This window comes from Myripristis murdjan, chromosome 9 (genome assembly GCF_902150065.1).
Source record: "Myripristis murdjan chromosome 9, fMyrMur1.1, whole genome shotgun sequence".
NCBI classification, from domain to species: domain Eukaryota; kingdom Metazoa; phylum Chordata; class Actinopteri; order Holocentriformes; family Holocentridae; genus Myripristis; species Myripristis murdjan.
The window spans coordinates 27,033,553-27,057,312 of NC_043988.1; the positions used below are offsets into that span (position 1 = coordinate 27,033,553).

Consider the following 23,760-nt stretch of genomic DNA (forward strand, 5'->3'; position numbering starts at 1 on the left):
AAGAGAAATACCGAGGGGTTTAAAACGATCCACTTTGTTCCCTGCGCCTCGCTGCTGTTCTTAGTTCGTTCGTTGGTTTCTGGAGCCCCCCGCCATCACCACACGCCAAAATGCCCAGCAAGAGGAAGAAGAACAAGCGTCGCATGAGGAGGGTGGTAAGTGGTCGCAGGCGCCTTTCGCTCCGTTTTGGTTCTCATCACTGTCATATCCAAAATTCCGACCCGTTAGCATTCGGGCCATGAAGAAGCAATGAAGTCCGACCAGTTTTAGTGTAAGTGTTCTGCGAGTGCACGCAGGAGCCCTTTTCTCTGGGATGATTTGAAGAGCGAAAAAAACTTTTTTGGGAAAAAAAAATGGAGGTGATGGTTATATCTGAATTTTCCTCCATGCAGGTCTTTTTTCTTTTTTCATTTCTTTTTAAGAACTACAGGAGGTTAAACAGGCGCTAACAACAAATTTTAGGCATGACAAAACACATATACCTGTGCTGAGTTCCTATTTGGGATTTTTTTTTTTTTTACTCCGCGCTGGTGATGTTAGTGATGCGCTGGACTCTGCGGAGTGCGTTAAACCCCGTGCGTAAAAAGTTCCATCTGGCAAAGATAAGACAATTGTGCAAAGAGATTACCCTATCTCACCTTTAATTTTTTTTTTTTGCGCCGGTAGCCGATAAATCTAAGTAGCTACTTTGGTACTGCTATTTTATTGTGAGAGATAACAAAAATCAGTTTCTTCTTGGCCTACTTCCCGTGCGCCACGAGGCGCTCCGACGCGCCGTGTGCGTAAAATTGCTTTAAGGTGTGCAGTATGGAGGTCCTGGTTGTCTCACCATTTATTTTCTTTTAATTTATCTGTGTTTTAGTTTGGGCTTTTCAAATATTCCAGATGCACCATTTTACTCTGCTTCCCGCATGCAACCCCTCCCCTCCCAAAAAACAAAACAAAAACAAAAACAAGGCAAACAAATACACACACGCATACAAATACACAAACACACAAGCACACAACACAAACATATTCATATGTAAAGTCATTATGATCGAGTGCCAATGATATGACAAAGGAGGCATCTGATCCCCTCACCCCCTCCCCTTTGGTTTTTTGTAGCTGGGATTTGTGCTTCTGAACATTCAGTGCCCTGGGAGGGGAAAGGTGGGTGTGGCAGAGAGAGGAGGGTTAGGCGGGGTCTGTAGAGAGTGAAAATGTAACATGGAAGCTCTAACTTCTAGAGAGGGCAAAGGTTATCGCCCACTTCATCTCCACCCATCCCAATTCATCATGAAGTCAACATGCAGCATTGCTGCAAACACCATCAAACTCTATTGTCTGTTGTTTTTATTCCTATCATAATGAGTTATTCTCTTAGACCATACCTTTTCTCCATTTTTCTTTAATAAAGAAATGTCAATTGTTCCATTACTAAAACCTGCAGGATGTAGTTTGACCTCACTTGAAACCGGTGGTTCAGCCGTTTACTCAAGACTTGTCGGTATGGAGTTAATGGCATTCCTCCACAGCCCTCCCTTCTTGTCTGGCTTAAGCCTCTCGCTGGCCAGTCCCTGACTCTCCACTCCACACGGCTGTATTTGGTAGTGTGTGGATTGTAGGAATGTCTTGCACTAGATTGCCAGATTGGAGCCTGCACAATCTCTGTGATTGTCTCAGAGCCTGTCAGTGACACTTAGATAAAAATGGTCCCAGCCGTCACTCAAGGCCTTGTGTTATCATCATGCCCTCTATGGTCGAGATGTATCAGTCTGAGGCGCAGGAGCACAGGAGGGGAAGGGGCTTGTCGGACACTGGAAGACTTCAACCTGACGGCTATGTTTCAACACATGCCTTTGTGTGTAAGCACCCCCACCTTGGTAAACAGTCTCTCTTGTTTCTCTCCAAGGTTCACTGGGTCTCTTGAGAGCATAATATGGCTTCCATGCTTAAAGGAAGACCTTTTTATTTTGATTAAAACTTTATTTGAAATTGAACTAACACTCTGTGACATTTGGATTGCAAGATAAGCCAACTGTTGGTTGGTTGACAGAAGGGAGGGGTTGTTTTGACGGCAGATAGCTGGGCAGGCACTGACACACGTGCACGTAAATGTGCACATGCACCCATGAATGCACACACGCACACGTGCACACACACATGCACGCGCCCATGCACAGTCGGCTTACAGGCCTTGTCAAACACTGTGAATGCCTTACTGTCTGTCAACTTAACAAAGCATTTTCGGGGTGTGATTATAACCTGATTATGATGTGATTAGGCCCACTGTCTGGCTTGCGGGGCCCCCGTCCGGAGCTCTCATCCCTGCTGACTCACACGGTTTCCATTCCCGCTTCACCAGACCTGTCAGAATCATTTTGATTCAGCTAATTAGCTCCCATTATCTAACTAGCTTTCCTGGGCCCACTCCCAGTTACCCCGGCCCCTCCCGCCAGTGGTCTGCACTCCTAAACCTCCAATAATGCCCAAAGGGTTTAGTCCTGAGCGGAAAAACATGTCAGACCTGGCTGGTATGGCATCCCTGGTATTCCTGTAAACAGAAAAGTGCCAGAATGAACCTCCCATGGACAACAACATCAATATCTGAACTAGAAAAGGGCTGTAGTAACAAGCAGAGCCTCATTTGTTCTGATTTCCACTCCAAATATCTTTGTCACATTCAGTTTTTATCTCTGTAATGTCTGTTCACTTTCTCTGTGAGGCCATTGTTGAAGGCCTACTTTTTACGGCATGCATGCCCACTGAACTACTGTGCAAAGGTTCAGTTCTCAGGAGGAATTCTCTGGAAAAATGCTTTTTATTTTGCTCTCTTTTTTCAGGTTTGGCTCGTTACAAGAAATGATCTTGTAGTTGGTTCAGAGATAATACAGTATTGTTTAAAAGGCTATTGACTGTAGCAGAGTGAAGGGTAGATGTTGGTTAAACGAATGATAGGGAACTTCATTAATGACTCCAACTGTGATGACGTGACAATTATCATTAACCCTTATATTCTGATTTTGTTTTTCCAACTCAACAGCAGGCTCAGCGGAGAGCCCTCGAAGAGCAGCATGCAGCCAACCCCCCAGCTAAAGCAACCCCAGGTATTGCAGTGTGTGCGCCCCCTGCAGCAGCCCCTAAGAAGGCAGCTAAAACTCCAGCGCCAGTAAAAGAAAAGGTTCCAGAGGCTGTTCCCATTGCTGTCCCCATTGTAGAGCCACCCAAAGTTGTCCAAAAACCGGTTGTGGAAGAAACAATTCAAGCACCGGTCCCGGCTGAGGTTGTGGCACCGGAGCCCGAGCCTGTGGTGGTGGAACAGACTCAAGTTGAAGTTGTAATTGAAGCCCTAACACCGGTCATTGAGAAGGAACCAGTTCTTGAGGCCACGCCAGTGGAGACCCCTGCGGTTGAAGCTGCAGTAGTACAAGAGGCTGAAGCTATCATTCCTGAGCCAGCACCAGAACCAGAACCAGAACCAGTAACTGAGGTATGAACCACTTTGTTTCATATGTGCTTGGGTTATTTGAGCGGGCAGAAATTGTGAAATGTTCCCCCCTTGTTAGGTACACACTTTAAAACAATGTTTATTGAGGCTTATTTTAAGTTCCAAAGGGAGCCAATAAGCACCTTAGGGTTTCCCATTAGAAAAAAATGTTCCTAATGGGTTCCTTGTAAACCCCCTATATGCCCCAGGCTAATGTCAGAGGTCATGAGTCCTTTATCAAGGAGTTCTTCAAGCAAACTTCTTAGGTTTGTTTTCACTTTGTAGAGAGTATATTTTAACAAAAGATCAAGGCATGTTAAGGCCCCGCAATTTACCAACTAATGTTGAAGATTTCAACCACATTTATTTAAAACTCAGCATCTGCAGCAATGTGATTTTGAAAATGTATCTAAGCTTATCTTCGTTCATTAGTTGTAGAGTATCCTGGTGCATTTTTCTGAAGTTTCACCAAGTTGTATCAGAAAATGGGTCAGGTTTCTTGTTGGAGCAATGAGCAACGCAGGATTCAGGATGTGCGTTTATTAAAACTGCATGCAGATAGCATTCAGAGGTTTTCTTTCCTTTTTTTTTTTTTTTTTTTTTGTTTGAGTGCTCTTCTACCAGTTTAGATGCTGGTTGGTCAACTGTGTGGTACCAAAAGTGCTTGCTGGAGAAATGAGCTCCATAAAGTGCCCACATGTGCCATATTTGTCAGAGTGCAAAATGGTGTTTTCTGAACAGCCAGTTTAGATTCTGGTTGGTCAAGTGTGTGCTATGAAAACTGTCGCTGTGGCTGGCAGTGAGATGGAGCTGTGTCCTTTAGGAGGAAAGAGGTGGAGCGGCTGGGAGGCTGGGGGGACAGAGGGAACAACGTGTTCCATTTAGCTAAGAGAAAGTAAGAGAGAGAGAGAGAGAAATTGTGCATCAGTGGGGGACTGGGCAAGGCTTGTTCACCAGTCACTACACATTACCAACTACATCAAAACTGTCTGCTTCACTCGGCACGTGCCTCTTTCATTCAAATTCTCAATTTAGTTATAATTTTTTAAAAAATATCTTGAATAAGAAGGCTGATTTGATAAGACTGAAGGTGAAGAGAGGGGTGGGGGTTGAGGTTCAGGCCAAAGGTGATGGTGAATGATGGTTCATTTTTGCAATTAATGAAATTGGTAAAAAGAAAAAAAAAAAAAGCATGCTGTGCAAGCTCTTTTGTGTGAACAGTTAAGCATGGGCATTAGCTAGACCTCTCTCAGGAATTAATCCTATGTCTATCTTGCATTTGTTTTGTGTACAGTTTTTACTGACTAAACTAGTTTATTCTAACACAAACTGTGCACGTTTCTCACCAAAATATATAGAAATATTACTCTCAGCTGTAAATCCAACAGCTGTAAATCAACTTTTAAACATTTTAAACTGAGGTTAATTGTGATGTTATTGCAAAGTCTTTGTCATGCAGCTATCATGAGCACATTTTGGGTACAGAACGTACTGTCTTCACCATGCACTGTAGGCTATAGGCTATGTACACATACGCTGCACACTATGCACATACATTTATGGCTAAGCTTGCCAAGCCTACACATATGCATAGGCCTAAACTTACTTTGCACATAGATAAATGCATGCATCCTTGCACAGGAGCACACACACAAACAAACAAATGAACCATATTTGGTCCCAATAGCTGAGCCATTAGCACATATGGTATGCGTACTGCATGCTCACATGTTCATTGGCACACATGTGCATGGGTTCATTATGCAGGCCAGGCCCAGTGTAAGAAATAAGGAGGGGTTATCATTTGGTTGGCCACTTAATCTCGTAAACATATGCAATTTGGTGGGCGTTTTTGCCCACAATGCTCCCAAGTGCCAAGAGAGCCTAAATCTTGTAGGATGAGTGGCCCCAGTGGGAATGTAACCCATAACCCTGAAAGTGCGAGAGCTGTCCTCTCCCCACTGAGCTATACAGGACCAATAAAAAGTGTCTATAGGAGATGGACTTCCTATGATTGTGTGGTTGTTAGGCTGTGGCAGTGTCCACCCCCTCTTTCCCACCCTCCCACCTCCTCACCCAATCCCCTTTTCCCTCCCTGCTCGCTTCACTTCTTAGCTCTCAGCTCCGTCACCGCTTGCAGATGTGCCAGATTTACCTCCGACTCGTACCAACAGGCACTGAAACATACATTTTTGCATGACTTAAAATTAGTCCATAGTGACCGTAAATGCAAACACATATAATACTGAGGTTGCATTTATTCTGCAAGTAATAGTAATTTTGTCAACTGAGCATTGAGCTTTATCAACCTTGGCTTGGCTTGAGCTGGACACACAAACACACAGTCAGGGGCGCCCGCAGTTCTTGCCAGAGCTAATAAGAGCGCTCATTCTGAGTCAGGACGCTTCAGTCTCGTGCTGGACATCAGCTGGTCATTCGGTCTGTAGATAGTGGAAGGAGCAGGTACAAATGGGGCTCATATTAAGCTGGTTTCGAGGTTCAAGCGAAGTGGGCCCTGCACTTCTGCATGTCACCACGGAGAGTCAGGTAAGTGCGTGTTAAGCTCTTTTTTTTCGTTGGTCTAAAGCTATGGTGGACACGGCCTCTGCCTGGGCTGAACATTTTGTACCAGCTCGCTCTCTCTGTGTGCTCCTGTAGCCCTACACTCCCTCCTTCTGTCCCTCTCACCTTCCCCTCTCTCCCTTGTAAACTCCCTCTCAGTCCTCCCTCCCTCTTCTCTACCCCTGCCTCTTTCTCCCCCCTATCTTTACTCTTTCTCCCTCCTTCCTACCTTCCTCCCCCCCCTTCTCCCTGCCTCCTCTTGCGCCCCTCCACCCTTTTCTTTTCTCTCCTCTTTGCTCCTCCTGCCCCGCGTGTTTGCCTATGGGGCCCTTTTACAAGCACACCTCAGCTTGTGCGTTTGTCACGTGCTCACGTTTTCCCATGTGTCCTCCTTTTTTTGTCATTGGTGCATAGCCAGGAGTTGTCGGAGGAGACAGGAATGAGAAGAGAAGGATATTGAGTTCTATGTTGGGATGCAGGAGCAAGGGTTCGCCTGCAGTAAACTAATCCAGAAGGCCATAATCCTCCCACAAGTGTGTTCAAATATGTGTGTGTGTATGTAGTTGTGGCTGTTTAGCCTTTGGTATTTGCCGGGTTGAAGGGGGCTTATAGACAGCTGTCACAACCTTTTTAAAGTGTGTGACAAATTTCTGGTGACAGCATGACTAAAGGAGACGTCTTGAAGCAGCATTAGGGTCGGTATGCCTTTAGTCTGACGCACTCAAAACTAGATCGGTAATTGCAGTGTTTTCATTAATAATTGGTACAAAAATCATCTTAATTCTTAAAGTTATGAATTATATGTTTGTAATCCTGTAAGTTGGGATGGGTCAAACGGAGGGAGAAAAACGGAGGCGAACAAGGATGTGTAAAGTGATATTTTGTGTTTTTCATGACTTGACTGAAAGATTAACACCTTGTGGCACGGCACGTGATTCTATTCAACCCCCCGTCAAGCACACCCCTCCACGTTCTCTGCCAACTTTTATGGGTTTGCTTTCTGAGACAGTATGGGCCTTTGTTAGTGGAAGCAGTCGCCTCTACATAGGGAACAAGTGAAACACCCCCCTCTTTCTGTGTTTTTCACCCCCCCCCCCCCCCCCCCCCACCCCCCCTCTTGTTTCTTTGTTTTCATCTCGTACTCTGCTCTGTCTTTGTCTTTCCTTCTCATCCCACATACTCAAAAGTCTTTTCTGCGCGCACACGCTGCTGTCATCTCTGAAAGTGCGCTCTCCACATACATTGACAGTGATTTAGCTGAGCCATTGTTTTGTTTTGTGGCATTTTTTTTTTTTTTTTTCATTTTATTTGCTTCCACTTTTCTTTTTACAAAGCCGATAGGCTTTGCAAGTTTACTGCAAGTAAATACTGTCTCCAGAAGTGTATCATGATTAAGACTATTGTGTAGCTGTCAGGAAGGCTGGCATGTCACTTTGAAAGAGAGAAGGGAAATGTGTCTGTGTGAGCACGAGGTTGGGTTGAGAACACAGAGTACACAGCATCTAGGTACACTGTGTTCCATTATGGGTTAAAATGCTCTGTCTCATATATGGCTGCTCTCAGATCAGTTTTGGCATGTGCTCATTACAGTGTGTTTTAATAGGGCGAGTGAGGCAGGATCTGCGCTCAGAGCGGTTCAGTACACAGTGTTCTGCCATAGGGACGGACTGGAGGGGGTGTGTATGTGTGCGTTTCGCTGTGGAGCAGTGGAAGCCTTATAGCCCACCACCCTCCCTCCCTCCCTCCCTCCTTCCTTCCCTCCCTCTTGCTCTCCAACTCTCCCGAAAACTGTCCCAGCCCTCCCAGGCAAGCCCCAGCTTATATTTTTGAGCTATATATTCAGCTTCTCCCATTCGTGAAAAACTGGAGGAATTCTGAAACCTGCGCCGTTAAAACTCCCTGTTGTGAGGGTGGCATCTCAGGCTATACAGCTAAACAGACAGACCAAGATAACCTAAATACACCAGATGTTGCATGATTGGCCCGTTCCCGACTGGCGGTGAAAGGAGTTGCCATCCGACGGACAGACCTGCCTTACACTGAATATGGGCTGCTGCAACACAGAGTAAATAATTGACTATCTGACTATGACAATATACAATATTTATGTGCTGCACTCTGCTTGTCAGTATGGTTCAGCACGCTTGACCGCGCAGAGCATGCCGCCTACAACCACTTACAGCAGTGCCAGCCGTGCCACTAATTGGGTGGTGAGGCAGAAATTGGGAGGCCATTAAAAGTGGCCTAGACACACAGAGACTGAGCAATAAAAGAGAAAAGAGAAGTGGAGATGGGTCAGCCCTGTGGTGTTCATGGCATCTTATCAAACCTCCATTATTTGTTTTGTCTGTCCACAAAATAGCTACTGCCACAACTACAGTCACTTCTTCTTGGAATATTAATAATAATTATAATGTGATAATCTCTTGACTCAAGTTTGGGAAAACGTCTTATCACTTGCTCCACGATGCTGGCTACAGAGCAGCAGTCTTGCTCAAGGGCGCTTCAGCAGGATGGATGAATGTGAATGGGATGAATGTGCTGCCACCTCACAGAGAAACTAGGTTTTGACCCAGTCTTGAAAATAAGACTAGGTCAGAACCTATTTGGATCGTGTATATAGGGTCGATGTGTGAAATTGTGGCCAATTTGTCACATCCTGTTGTTAACATGCGATAAATTTGGAATGAGCTTCAGTCAATAGATGGACAAAAGGGTCTGGTCAATGAATTCAGAAGTCTTTAGTCTTCAGTAGCATCCAAGAGAAGCAAAATATTCTGTTCTTAGTGTGCAAAAATTTTGAAATGAGCTGCAGTCAGTGAGTGGGACCACTGTAAACGCCCCCCTGAGGATGAATGGAAAAGTGCTTGAAAGAGCAACGACCAATCGCCAACACTCTGCTGACCAATGGGGAAACTTGATCAGTCAGATATTCAGTGATGGACACCGGCATCTGTAGGGCTGGCCTCACTGTTGTGGTCCAGCTAAAAAGACAGCTAGCAAAAGCCAACATTGTAATTACTGCACCTTTGTGTGACATTTGTGCGTTGTAGAATTTTTTTTTGTCATTTTGGCACAGGCCTTTTAATGAAATGAACAATTTGGTTTTCTGGATTTGACCTGGTAAAGACACGGGCACCAGAGGAAGGAGGGCTATTCTGTCCAACATTATGCAGTTGGTTGTAACGTTACTTTTGGTTGCATAACGCACCTCCCCTTCTACAAAGACTCTCTGTGTGTTTGTGTGCATATGTGTGGACCCCCAGTCATGAGAATTTACGATCTGAAAACATTTTGGCAACCTTTCCTGTCTTGGAAAACATAAGCCAGCTTAACTCCCACTTATCTTTCTGTAACAAAAGCCTCTGGGCTGTCACACTTAAAGTTAGTCAGCATAACCCTTGTCTAGAAGATGGATCATCTTGCTCTGGGCACATTTTTAGGATTGGTGCGCTCCTCCCAGAGCCTGACCTTCAACCGTTTGTGGAGGAAAACAGCAGCAGCACTGTAGCGTAAAGGCAGCGAGTCCGCTTGGACAAAATGTTCCCCCAAAAATGTTCAAGCTCATGGAAATGCTTCGGAGTGCTTGTTAATAAATCTGTGCCTTGTTCTAATCAGAATTCCCATCTGCCAACCGCTCTCTAAATTCAATGTGCATGTATTTGCATAGATTGCATATGTATTCATATTTTAAGTTTGTTGACCCATGCGTACTCTCCCTCTCTCTCTCTCTCTCTCTCTCTCTCTCTCTCCCTCCCTCCCCTGCAGGTCACACCCCCAGCTGAGGCCCCAGTTGTGGCGGCTCCTGCTGAGAATGAGGTATAATAAACCTGAGCACTGCATATTATCCATTTTTCGACACAAGCACAAAACACACACGTCCACCTACACACACACACACACACACACACACACACCTCTTGGTCTATCAGCCCGCATTTTTCTCCTTTTCTCCTGCTAACCTCAACTTGCTCAGACGTTTCTCTCTACAAGCCAGAGGCACAGAGCACACAGGTGGGAATAGGCAGGAATGCACTCAGAGCACTCAGCAACCATGAGTTATTTTGAAGTGGGGATTATTTTTGAGGTGCCACTGAAACCACAAACACCACCAACTTTTACATTTGGTGAAAAAAAGGCCACACATGGAAATAAATAAATAAATAAATAAATAAATAATAAGAGCTCTTTCATTTGAGCGAGGCACTCCACAGCTCCACTGGAAGCCCAGTTGGTCAAAGTCTCAAGGGGCTCCAAGTGACCAGCAGCACAATACTTCTGCTTGTAGTGGCCATTCTCATACTTGAATATATTACTCTGTGTTTGCTTGAAGCTGGGTAATTTTGCGATGATACATGCTCAGTCAGCCATTCCTGGATAAATAAAGTTTTAAAAAAACCGAGTGACTGGTCATTGAAAAGTGGCCAGTCAAGTCAACCTGACTCCTTTGAGGCACAATGAAGTGCACCCACTGGGCTCACAGCCTCACTACATGAAATAATATGCATTTATTAAGAAGGTTACACCAAAACAGTTGTGCAGTCGAAAGCATAGAGTAACTGCAAATGGACAAAAGACAATCTGTTCAATGGAAAAGTGCTGAATTTTCCTATGACTTCAGCCTCACACCTCAGGCATAATTGCTACACTGTTTACTACAGGTCTGCTGCAGCCCGTCTCTTTATATGACGCTGCCTTGGTCCACAGTTTTTTTTTTTTTTTCAGGCACAGGAAAAGGAAACAGGCTTAGGTTCAGATTCACACCCATGGATTTTTTAAAGGATAAAATTGGTTTTGTTGGGTTTCCTGAATCTGCATACAACTCAGCACATACAGCATTTAGGGATTTTTACTACAAATTTTCACTTGAAACAAAAAACCCTAAAACTGGAGTTATAATAGGTTTCAAGCTGCCATTGATATCAAAGCTCCAATTAGTTAGGCAATAAATGGTGTCACAAGCAGCAGTTAACTGAAATGATTTGCTGATAAATAATATGCTCATTTATCAAGCACTCCATCCATCAATTATGTGGAAGGCTGTACCGGTGAACCCAAGAGCAGATCACACAGGCGAGGAGACAGAGCTGTAGTTGAAGGCATTTTATTGCAGGGAAAAGGGGAGTTGGGATGATGAGCCGGCCTGAGCTGAGCAGAGGAGATAGATGCGTTGTGGTTCCAAGCTGAGCGGAAGCAGAGGGACAGAGCAGAGCTGAGACCCGAGCAAGGCTGAGCCGAGGTCGTGAAAGGGCAGGGGTAGGCAACCATGGAGCCATGGAGAGCCGAGGACCTGCATGTTTTCATTCCAGCCAAAATCTCCACCAGGTGATTTCACTGACTAGCCTCTCCTCTCTGCTTGAAAGTGAGGTAGTCAGTGAAATCACCTGGTGTGGTTTTTGGTTGGAACGAAAACCTGCAGACTCTGGGCTCTCCATGGCACACAGTTGCCTAACCCTGCGCTAGGGGAAAAGCCAGGGCTGGGGTGCAGGGTGGAGATGAGACGGGGGCTGAGGACAGGGGCCGGAGTCAGGAGCAGACAGAACTGCAGGAACAAGAGAGCCGGGTGAGGAACACAGGAGCAGGCAACAGGTATCAAACAGAACTGCAAAAAGTAGGAACGGCATGAAACACAAAGCAGATGTCACAGGTGGTGGTGGATGAGCATAGTATAAGTAAGTGAAGGTGGATGGATTGGAGATGAGTTGCAGCTGGCATGGCTCTGACTCCAGCACACCTGTTTTCAAGCACAATCACAGGCACACTCACACTCACAGGGAGCGAGAGGGAGAGAGCCACTGGGGGAGTGGTAACAGCTCAGTCTGGGGCAAAGTGAGAGTTGGAGGGTGTGTCATCCACCCAGTCATTTCTATACAGCCTGTTGCAATCATTTGTCGTTTTTCCTGCAGGTTCAGGCAGAGGAGACCGTAGTCACTGACACAGAGGTTGCAGAGGTAAGATCCATCCCATGGTTGAGCACCACATGTGTAGTAGATGAGTGTAATTTTGTCTTTCATCATCGTTTAAGTGCATGTTGTCAACATCAGACTTGTCCAGGGGCAGATCTGGGACGCTATGGGCCAATGAACAGTGATTTTAAATTGAAAACTGATTGTACAGCTCTTAAAAATCAGGAGTAATTTTCTGTTTAAGGCCTATACCCCCCTCCAATATGGGGCTGAGAGTGGCTGCAGTGCCTGTATCTGTGCACCTTTTATGCCCCTGTGTTTGACTGATAAGTGATCCATATGCTCAGATTGTTATCTTATTTGCCTGCTAGTTTACATGTTGCATGGGAGTTTTTTTAGTGTGTGACCTGTTGACTTTTTTGTGTGTCCGGTTGCATTGCATGTGCAGGCGCATGCTATCTTTGAACCACAGATTGAAGTGGTGGTTGAGCGCTTGTCAGATGAAGATGCTGCGCCTGACGCTGAGGCGGAGCCGCCTGTCACTGAGGCCATCTGTACACCCCAAACCCTGGCTGAAGTGGCTGCAGAGCCGGAGGAACTCATCAGCGAACCCGATTCCACTGAAGCAGAACTTGTTACAGACGAAACGGTCACAGAAGTTGTGGCAGGATCGGTGGTAGAGGAGGTTTCCAATGGGATATCTGAGCCAGAAGAGGTGGCTGAGGGAGTTGTCAGCTCTACAGCCACTGTTGAGGAGGAGGAGGAGGAGGATGAGGAAGAGGAGGAGGAGGAAGAAGAAGAAGAAGAAGTCGAAGCGGAAGTGTTGGCAGAAGAAGTTGCACCTGAAGTCGCAGATGAGCCTGTTGAAATCAGAGAGGTGCCACATCGTTATAAATACTATCCTTTCTCTCTCTGTTAGAAACCTCAATTTCTCCCTCTTTCCAAGGGCAGGGAATAACAGTGATGCATGGTTGTTGGGGTTTTTTTTGTGTGTATGTGTTTTTTTTTTTTTTTTATTCTGTAATGAACTGCACTGTGCATGCAGTGTGCAATTTCCATGTAGTATGCAGTACAGTAGTAGCCATTACTGATGTCTCTCATGATGCAGTTTTTTCTACTTTATCACTGCAGACAACCCTCTCTTGAATGTTATGAAAAAAATAAATACACTCAGCACAGTCAGATATTACCAGACCATTCCTTTTCCAGCTGAAAAAAACTTGGGAATGAGACAAAATGCAGCACTAGTGCGTCAGTAATTCAGAAAAAGTGGGACCTCGACAGTGGCTATGTCTATACTTCTGACTTGCCTCTTCAATTTATACTATTTCATTCAGATTTTAATATTGAAAAGTAAAGAGGATTGCCTTTGCATTTCTGTTTCCTAATGTTTGTTTATTTACTTTAGGATGTTCCTGCCCCACCAGTGGAAGTCCCAGTGGTGAGTTTATTTCTCCTTTTTTTTTCATGCACCAACATAAATATATGGTCAACAACAATTATAAAACAACGATCATCCTTTTACTTATTGGTTCCTTAAGTACCTTGTTTTTTAAGTGCAGGTTTTGCAAAATGGGCTGTGTTATGTGTAGAGGGAGCAGCAGTAGAACAGCAAGCATAAAAAAAAATGTGTTGTGCGTGCACTGAGGTCATGGCTGTATCTGTCCTCTCACCAGGAGCCAGCTGTCATCCCAGAGACCCCGGCAGAAGTGGCTGAAACCCCTGCAGCTGAAGTCACAGAGGTGAAGCCTTTTTTTTTTTTTTCATGAACAATTTTATCCTTGCTGTCATGCAAATGTGTCCACTGATGATAATTTGCTCTGTCAAATTATCATAAAAGAGCACCTTAAACTCCATTCTAGGATTTTTTCATACGTTTTGATTTTTTTTTAAACTTAAACTCAAAATGTTAAATATCCTTTCTCCAATGTCACAGAAAGTGCAGTTTGTTTGATTACATAGAGAATTGAATGTAGAATTGCTGCAAACTACATTGGCAGTCAAAGGGAAACCCTTACCTGAATTGCTTTAAATGTGGCGATTTGATCAGATTCACACAGCGTTGGTGCTGGGAGGAAGACTTGCTGTTTTTCAAGCTAATAAATAAATACATGCATTCCTTTCTGCCTCACACCATTCCTCTCCATCTCCCTCTCAGGCCCCTGCTGTGCAGCCTGTGGCCGACACTGTGGTCGATGACTTTGTCGTCACAGACGCTGCTCCAGTAGTGGAGGCTGCCATGGCTGAGTCTGCCGTTATGCAGCAGGTGAGGAAAAAAACACTTTAAGGTGGGAAACTACAACTCACCACTCGCCAAATACAGCTAAATCCTGACACTTAATTAGCCGGAGGTTTGAAGTCACAAGTATCTTCATTAGCAGAAGAAGAAAACTGCAGCAGGTGCGGTACTGTTTTAAATCATATGGGTTGGACCATAACAAAAGCACAACAAAGTCGGTAATGGTTAGGGAAAAGGGGGGCAATTAACATCCAGAAATACAAGAAGTGGCATTCATTTTTAAATAAAAATACAAGAAAGTATTTTTTCATTAGTATTTGGTGGGAGTCTATTTGTAATTAGGTGTATGATACGATATGAGGTAACAGTGAAAAGGTCATTTTTTGTTTCCTTGGAACTTTAACTCAGACAAGCTTTGTGTGCACTATATTAAAAAGTCAGCAAGATTGTGTTCTCTGTTCTTCAGCAGCACATTTATAAAACATTTATACTCATCCACACCCCCATTGTCAATTCAGGCATCTCTGGCCATGGGCGACGCCCTCAACGCCCTGTCAGAATCTCTGGATGTGATCCCCGCTGCCCCTGAGCCCGCCCCTGTCCCTGCAGAGGAAATTGTGAACGTGAGTCTCTGAGCTTTGATTGTTGAATGCAGGAAATAATCATCTGGTCAGACCACGTAATCAGCTTCATCCTGTGGTTTATCATGTTGTTCAAGTGTTGAAAATAAATCTTTAGTTTTAGCTGTTTCAACACAGGTAGATCCCCCAAACACAAATGCATTGCATTCCCAATGCTACTGCTGTCACTAAACACACACACACACACTCACACACACTGGTGTAACTGGCAACAATGTTGTTGGTCCCAGGAAACAGAGTGTGGGGAGGAGGAAATGTCCAAGCTGGGGGAGAGGGAGGACACCCTTCCACCTGAGTACCGGCCGTCCCTGGAGGACCTGCTGGTTAGATGTGATCTTAAACAACCACAATTATACAGATGTTGCGATTGTAGAAGTCAAATTGTTTACTGAAGGCAAGCTGAAGTGCTGCGGTAATTTGGCTCCATCACCAAGAGGAACTGTTTAGAAAGCTCGTGTTGCTCACTTGACAGTTGTCAGAGGTAACAAGGGTTGACTAATCCACTGCAAGAACATAGAGATTTGTTTTAAATACATTAATTTGGATATAGAGAATAACATTAAAGGAATAGTTCCCTGTTTTAACTGCATGGACGGCAATTTAAGAAACAAATAAAATAATATACAGTACAATATTAAATGAAATACAATATTGTTCCGGTCCTTTAAAAAGGCCCAAGTTTCATGTTTTTTCATAAAATGTATTTATTTATTCATTTTTCTCAACTCTCCATCTTTGCTACAGAGCCTGCTGGCTTTGCAAGTCACAAAAATAAACACATTACAAACACAATGCATAAATTGGGTAAACCTTTTCAGTTTATCCATTGCATCTGTCTCAGTAAATAAATAAATAAATAAATAAATAAATATATCTCAGGTAAGTAACAAAATATCTTCACAGAAATCAAATTATGGCCAATCTGCTTTTGAGCAAGGCATGTAAAAAATAACTCTACCTTCTGATGACGGAAAAGAGAGCAAAACAAAATTAATTTTGCCCAGAAAACTCCTCTTGAGGATGGAGCCCATGTGCAGCAGTGGCTTAGCAAACATAATAAAAGTTGATATTTCTACAATGGCTACAACTCTGTCTTTCTTGAGGTGGGGAATCATGCCTGTGGATGTTCAGATCTTTGGGCTTTTACGCAGAGGTGCATCACACTCATCCTCACCCTGCTTGCCTCCCTTTCTCTCTCCCATGTGGTCTTCCCTCCTCCATCCTTCACTTCCACAGATTATCCTGTGGCTTTTCCTTCATATCACTCACTGCAGATAAAATCTTTTAAAGGTGCACTTTGTAGTTTTGAGAGATAACTGTTTACGTTTACAGAGTCTGCTATTATAATTTAATGTCTTTATGTTAGTCACTCTCATTTTATCATAAATTTAAAGAAAACTCATTTTGAAACACTGCAAGTCAAACAGAAGTTTTTCCTGGCACACAGTTTATTGTAATGTACATTTTCATGTACGGTAGAATTGTTGCACCACTTTGAGTTGCAAATGTATCCCCTAAAACTACATAATGCACCTTTTCAAAACAAACAGCCAGTAACACAGAAGTGCAAATGCAGTGGAACTGTGGTGGTTATGAATGCTATCGTCTGTTTTCTTTTCTTCAGGCTAAAGAGGAAATTGAAGCTCAGCTTAAAATTGAGGCCATGAAGGTAAGAATCCAGTTGTGTATCTCAGATATGGGAGTCAAGGGTCTTAACTTAGCTCTGCCAAAAAGAAACACAAGCTGCAAAGCTGTAGTCAGCAATCCTCAGAAGTGCTGTATGCTAATTGTATTTGTACTTTTTTTGCATTACATTCAGAGTGTATATTGAGTTTAGCCTCTGTCGCAATATTCCCCCTCCTGACCATTTTCTTTCTTTCTTCTTTTCTCATTGCAAATCCCAAATTCTCCTCTACCTGCCCCATCTCTTCCTCCCATATTGCCCTTTTTTCTTTCACTGTGCCCTTCCTCTCCTCCTCACCACATCTGACCTCACCCCTCCTCTTCCTACCCACCCACTCCTTCTCTTTTGTGTCACCTCGCCCTCCTCCAGGATGCCATTGATGAGCAGACGTGCCTGGATGTGCTGTCAGACGGCTTCTCTGCCCCTCAGCCAGAGATCTGCGACATGCCGTGTCAGACGCAGGTTGCCGTGGAGCCCATGCAGCTTGTAAGGACCCAAAATCCAACTGAAAACCTGTCCTGTGATCATGTAGTGTATACAGTATGTCACTTTGAAATAACCCCCCTGAATTGAGCCATTCTTTCTCAAGTCAGAACAGATAACCTTATAACCTCAAAAGAGTTGGGAAAAAAAAATAACTAGTGCTGAGGACCCCTGCATATTTGTCATTTGAATTCATTTTAAAAGCCATAAGATTCATCAAACCTGACAAGGATGATCACTTATCACCGACACCCATGACCAACAGAATAATTTTGTTAGAATGATTGTGTCTTTCATAGTCTACTATGTCATTCTTGCATTATCCAATTTGGTAAATTCAGTTCCAAATTATGCATTTATGGCAAGGCTAAGAAATGCATTTAGTTCAACCTCTACACTGACGGTTGGATTACAAAGTTCGACTTCAACTTTCACTGTTTTACCAGCCAGTCTGTGTTTTGAATAGAAGCAGACTTCCAGTTATGGCTGGTTATCTAAGTATCCAAATTTATCCGCATTCTTTCAAAATACCTCATATCTGAGCTGTTCACCCTGAACTCAAACGACTTTCTTAATGTGGCTGCTGCTTATTTGAGCCTTTTTTTTTTTCTTTTGTCTTGTGTCTAAGCGCTTACCTCATCCAGTTCCTCATTTGCTATGCAGGAGATCCCAGTGGAAGGAGCGCTGAACGGACACATCCTTCCAGAGGTGTCCATCGAAGGCTAGGTCCACACTACACAGGTCAGATCACCGTTTTTTTTGGCTCCATACGATGAAATAAGAGAAAATTTACTGATCCCTGAGGGAAAACTTTATTATTAAAGCTGTAAATAGAGGTTTATGCTGAAAATCTGTTGTATATAAAGCAGTCATTGCAGTCTTTTTCTGTGTACGTCACCTCCTCAGTTTCTCATTGGCTTTTTGCAACAAATCACCTCCCAATGTCACACTGCCATTCCCCTTTCTTGTAACGTCACCATTACTTCCTCACTTTCCACCTGCCACATTAACAACAGTAACTCTGTTTCTCCTCTGTAGTAGTACCAAATATTATCCAGAGGAGGATTTCCAGCCCAACTTATGTTCTTTACTGAAAATCCCACATGACCGAATCAATGCCTCATTGCACAGACTGCATCTTATTTTGTATTTCTTCACACTCCCATCCCTCTTGAGAGCCAGCTGACTGAGTGACAGTCTCTGACCTCGACTCTTCCCTCTGCTCTGTCTCCTCCAGATTCCCCTCAGTCGTTTGGAGGACTAAAGACTTCACTGGGAGCCAACCAGCCGAAGTTAACTTTTAAATTTTTTAGGGCTTACAAAGGGACCTCTGGGAAATCGAAGGGACATCCACACTTCAAAGTGCCTTTCCTGTCTGGGTTCCTGTCAAAACACCAAACCAAAAGTCAACAGGATAAAACTGCCCGATTCCAGGTGGCAGAGCAGACTCTTGTCATAAGCATGTCGCAATCGGAACAAACAGATTATGGCTCCTTTGATAGATTTTGTCTGTATTTCTCCCCAAAAGCATGTATAGTGAATTTGCATTGATTGTAAAGTACCTACATCCAATGCGTATCAATACTGTAGCATTGATGAATGTGGCTATAGTTTGTACCTGGGCCATGTTTATAAGGGTGGGAGGGGAAACCTTTTTTTTGGGTGTTTTTATTCACATTTAAAAATCCCAGATTTTGCTCGTCATGCTCTCTTTTCTGAAGGGGCAGGGCAGCAGATTGCTCCCTAGCCTCCCTGTCTCCCCTTATCTCTCCTCCAGTCCTCCTCTGCCCCAGTGAAGTGCCATTGCTTGTGAATGGGATTGTCTGTGTGCGTCCCAGCTTCGCCCCTCACCCCTATACTGTGCGGTGTCTGCATTCCCAATTTGAGAAGTCAGTCTGATGCTAAAACAATAGGGGATCTTCTAAGAACCTAAAGGAGGTGACTAGCACTTTGTGGTTCCTCACACAAAAATAATCTCTAAAGGGTTTCTCAGTGAACCCCGTTTATATCTGGGCTCATGAACCCTTTAGGCAGGGATTCCTCCAGGAACCATCCGGAGTTTTCCCTGTATGGTTCCCATCTGAACAAACCCTGAACTAACATTGTAAGATCGATGCCCGCTGGAAACCAGGGACGAATAGACTTGAGGGAGCAGGCTTGGAGGTCTTTTTCTGTGTTTCTTGTTTTTTTTTTTTTTTTTTTCTCTGTCTTCTTTTCTAATTTGTTTTGTATAGACCACACGATGTGGTAGAGTTTTGCATTCACAGTCCGTGCTCGGGAGGAGACTTTGATGAGGGGGTCATGTGATGTGCTTTGATGATGATGTAATGATCACAAATGGGCTGAGTTGGACTTGATCCACCTTTGGAATAAAACTATATCTCATCGGGACGCTGGCGTATGTTGTTTACTTCCTAAAGAGCATCCACCATTTTCTTCAGTCAAATAGAATGCACAGATGCGGAAAAGTCGTCTGAAATGGACTGTTGATGTTGTTTTGGAGTGTTATAACGCTTACACTTTATAACACAGGGCTGATTTGTTTTGCTAACCCCAAGACATGCCTTTCAGCTGTGAAATTTGCCGGGGCTATTTTACACACAGCGGTTAAAGTTCCAGTGAAATACCCAGGGAGCCAAGTAATGTTTAGGACTTCTGTTCCTGTCATCCCTACAAAAATTTGGTCATTAAACAAGACCAAACAATAGATCTATCAATGTTAGCAACCCAACACAGCAACAATTTAACAATGGCCTTACTGTATGCCCTTTTATGTAGCTGCTATGCTCTTATTTTGATGCTATGACCATGTTTATCACGGATTACGAGAAGCTGAACTGCAAAGTTACGTGTAAATTCAAAGATGCAACGATGCCACAGGAACTTTTTGCTGTATTTTTAACCTTCCACTCTGGTCCATCATCACCTACGCATATCTAAATAAGAGCTGATCCACTTTCTGGCTGCAATTGCAGGTCACACAGGACTGATCCACATCAGTCAACATCGGTCAAAGGACATTAGACTAGCCATCAGCTCCTGCCAATATCTGAGGATTATTCTGTGTAGCCTAATACTGACTGCTGCTTTGAGTAATACAGCACTCAACCAGGTTCAACAAAGTTTTTATCCAATAGGTGATATCCATTTGTTAATATAAACTGCCAAAAACACTGTTGATAATAGATCATACTGAAATAAACATATAACTAACCAAACGAACATGATAAAAAGCCAGGCAGCAAATGGTGCGACACATGAAACACCCAAATCCGTGACTCAGATGAAAAGTATTTTTTATTGTCATTATTCTTTTTTTTTTTTGCATTGAAACCTACATTCATATTAGTATGATATAATTTGGAACAGTGAACACTGCTGATGTGTGGTTTTGTAATTTCTGCCTCTTGTATGTTATGATGATACTGTCAAAATGAGTTTTCAACTGAATTCCAAGCAACAGTTGTTTTTTTGTCTTTTTTTTTTTTTTTTTTTTTTTTTTTACTAAGATGTACTGGCCCCTCTTGTTGCAATGTCAACAAAATGTCCAAATCCAAAACAGAAGCAACGTTCTCAGTCTTGACCCAGACAACCTCAGTTCGGTCTCAGAAGAAAAAAAAAAAAAAAAAGAATGAAAAAGGTACAAAATTAAAGACTGACTCAAAGGACAAATGATAGACGCATACCCAATCACTACAGAGAGCATATATATATTTGTAAAAGCACATTCGCATTAATAATAGATGCTTTGGAATGAAAATAGCAACAAAGAGGCTCATTGTGATCAACCAACAATCGTCCCACTCTTACTTTGCACATTCAAGTCATATATTATCTGAAGGTCATTTAACTTATGCCATTAATATGCATGAATACGACACCCCTCTCAAAAACATAATAATAAATAAGAAAACAGGTCTGATCGGATTGGTCCATGTGGTAAAATGTAACATAAAAAAAGGAGGAAAGAAGCAAAGACAACAAAAAATCAAGAGGTCATTTTGAAAAGACGTAAAAAGAAAAAAAATAGACAACATTGTTGATGTGGGAGAGGTTTCTGTGAACACAGTGAAAAAAAAAAAAACAATTTATAAAAGAGCTTGTGTTTGGGGACAGGAATGATGTCCTACAAGGCTTCATTGTTCTCATTCATTATTACACATGCCTCCTACTGTCTTACACACACACGTCATACACATATTGCATAATTATGTATGTCCCAGCACCCACTAACCATGCACGTGCGCGCACACACACACACACACACACACACACACACACACACACACACACACACACACACACACACACGTGCCCTTGAATACTTGTGTGCACAAACGGCGCACACAGAAACACATGAAGCTCAATTTCAAATCAATTTCCCAGTCTGTGAGCTCGACAAAGCCACTTCACGGATGATAATATTTACACTTAAGTGATGAATAAATGACTGCTTGTGACAAAAACCTCAATATAAAAAGGTAGAATCAACCAAAACAAACAAAAAAAGGAAAGCACAAGAAAAAAGTAAAATCAATAGCAACCAGATTAAACCAGCATATTCTCTTTTTGTTCCTTCACTTTTTATCTGCCCACAAAAAAAAAAAAAAGAAAAAAAAAAAAAAAAAAAAAAAAACTGCCCACAGAGCTGGGTGCTGGCGGTGGGCGGGGCTTACTGCGGCAAAAGGAGGGGTTTGTTAGAGGATGAGATGATGACTGCGATGCGTAAAATGCCTGTCAATCAAAGCGATGACCAGCGTGAGCCCTGCTATGGGATTTAGTTTGCCACTAAGCGTAGCCCGAGCAGGAGGATCCCTCACCGTTTCTGCTACAAGGAAAGAGCACTTCAAAATAAGAGCCCCACCTGACTGTGACTGCCCCAATGTAGAACTGAAGCACATACCCTGAAGGTTGCTCAGAAGTTAGGTGATGGGGGTGGGGGGTGGGTGGTTGCTACGTAGTGTAGCCTGAGTTGGTGGAATCATCAACATTTCGGCTAAAAGAAACATTTCAACAAAGAGCTCCTATCCACTAGGGACAATTTGGGGGTTCAAAACAAGCGCATCACCTTCTTCAGAGGTTAGCAGCTCAGGTTGTAGGTTTTAATGTTGAAGGAGTGTGTAGTATTAACAGTAGTAGTAGCACTACTAGTAGTAGTGTGTTCAGCAGGCATTCGGCCGACTGGCAGGCCTGTCTGTCTTTCTGGAGAGGAAATAGCTTAAGTGCAACCCAACCCATGTGTGCCCCCTAAAGGTGCAACAGTGGCACTTCAAAGTAACATCAAATGTCATCATCAGCACCCCAAGCACCTCCTTGTCCCAAAAGTTTAGGGAGATTTTAACCCTGCTACTGCATTAGGGGCAGGAAAGGAACTTGTGTCTACAGGCTGCTGTGGTTGGTACGTTCCAAGGTTCAGCCGACACTTTCAGTTGTGTTTTTTGAGGCAACTAAATGATTTATCACCCGCGAAAGTGGCTAGTAAAGTAGGCAAACCTAACAGCCACAGCCAAAAGTTACCAGCATTTGGTTGGTGGCAGGTGTATGGTTATAATCTTTCCATCTGTATACTATCCTCAGAATAATCAGCTTGCTTCTTTTCAAAGTCCTTGTAACATCTGATTTCATTCCACGTTCTGTGATTGTCTGTCATCCCTCCATCTATCCCTCCCGATGTCAATCGCAGCACCACACAGGCAGTCGTGAAGGTAGGCAGTGAGTTTTCAGACGGTCATGATGGTTTGAACTGACTGTTCATGGGCCCGCGAGGAAATTTTCACTGCAGCCAGGCGAGAGGCAAAATGTCTCTTCCCTCGATTGTAGAAGGAAAGAATGAAGAAACGAGTAAAGAGGGAAGGGGGGGTGGGGGTGAAGGGAATGGTAGAGAGGACACCTCTCAGAGGCACTGCGTCCCCTAAGGCCCAATGTGGGCTCAGTCCTGTCCAATCTGACCCACACCAGGGTTTTAGAAGAGTGCTTTGGATCCTTGGTTCTCGAACTCTGACCAGGCATCGTTCAGTTCCATGAAGATCATCTTAGCGTACTGTTCATAAGGCTGGCCTGTTGCCTGGAGGCAGACAAAGACAGACAGAGCAAGAGAATATGCATCTTGATGAATAAAAATCTTCATGAATAAGAGAATTTGCTGTTTACATCTTTGAGTTTTACAACAATATAAACCAAAAACACATTTTAATGCAAGATGTTTTATGATTTATAGAACTGATTACTCGAGGACTGCCTGGTGGCTGTGGCTGGTAAGTTGATCTAATTTTTGAGACACTTTGGCAGGTAACCAGCCATACTTGTGAGGTCCTATTGTATTTTATAAACCTACATGGCTGATAGATGGTGGAACTCACTACATGGCCTGATTTGTTCTGCCTGGCTAAATGCCTAAAAGATCTGGCATTATACTGTACCTTATCTGGGTGGACGACCAGCACGGCCTTCCTGTAGTACTTCTTCACCTGGTCTGGTGTGACCAGGTCAGCCATGCCCACCGGTTTCCAGCGTGTTTCACCTTCCCACAGCACAGTGTGAAGAGTTGACAGCAGTGCTCGGATGTTACGCTCCTTCCCCTCGATCCAGTCCAAGATCTACAGTACAGACAGCGAGACAATAAAAGGGTCTTTTAGTATGGAAAAAGGTACACACAACGGGGTCCTACCTTGGAAGCTAGTGTCTATTCCTAAAGAAAGTGTATTTTGGAAAGCATAACACACTGAAGACTAGGGCTCCATGATATTGGAAAAATATTCACACTGCAATGTCTATTT

The 23,760-nt window shown here is 43.5% G+C and overlaps 2 protein-coding genes across 6 annotated transcripts in view; one reads left to right on the forward strand and one right to left on the reverse strand.

Annotated features, from left to right (window-relative positions):
- LOC115365715 (FK506-binding protein 5-like) lies at positions 1-19,375 on the forward strand. Of its 3 annotated transcripts, XM_030060844.1 has the most exons (14): positions 1-155; positions 3,026-3,472; positions 9,800-9,850; positions 11,938-11,982; positions 12,386-12,814; positions 13,346-13,378; positions 13,614-13,679; positions 14,096-14,203; positions 14,695-14,799; positions 15,048-15,140; positions 16,442-16,486; positions 16,871-16,987; positions 17,648-17,725; positions 18,222-19,375. In XM_030060844.1, exons 1-13 carry the CDS (start codon positions 111-113, stop codon positions 17,708-17,710), a joined length of 1,647 nt encoding a protein of 548 aa, XP_029916704.1. In that variant the 5' UTR covers positions 1-110; the 3' UTR covers positions 17,711-17,725; positions 18,222-19,375. The 3 variants fall into 3 exon arrangements, with proteins under 3 accessions (XP_029916704.1, XP_029916705.1, XP_029916706.1); XM_030060845.1 differs by lacking the exon at positions 15,048-15,140 and having other exon boundaries at positions 2-155; XM_030060846.1 differs by lacking the exons at positions 1-155; positions 3,026-3,472 and adding an exon at positions 5,883-6,016.
- Positions 19,376-21,601: 2,226 nt separating this feature from the next.
- The window catches only part of gak (cyclin G associated kinase), a 36,317-nt gene continuing 34,158 nt past the window's right edge, over positions 21,602-23,760 (reverse strand). For all 3 annotated transcript variants that reach the window (XM_030060052.1, XM_030060051.1, XM_030060050.1), the window contains 2 exons: positions 23,404-23,580; positions 21,602-23,048 (listed from right to left, as the gene is read on the reverse strand). In XM_030060052.1, coding sequence (XP_029915912.1) covers positions 22,947-23,048; positions 23,404-23,580 — 279 coding nt within the window. In that variant the 3' untranslated portion in view covers positions 21,602-22,946. The remainder of the gene's footprint in view (positions 23,049-23,403; positions 23,581-23,760) is intronic.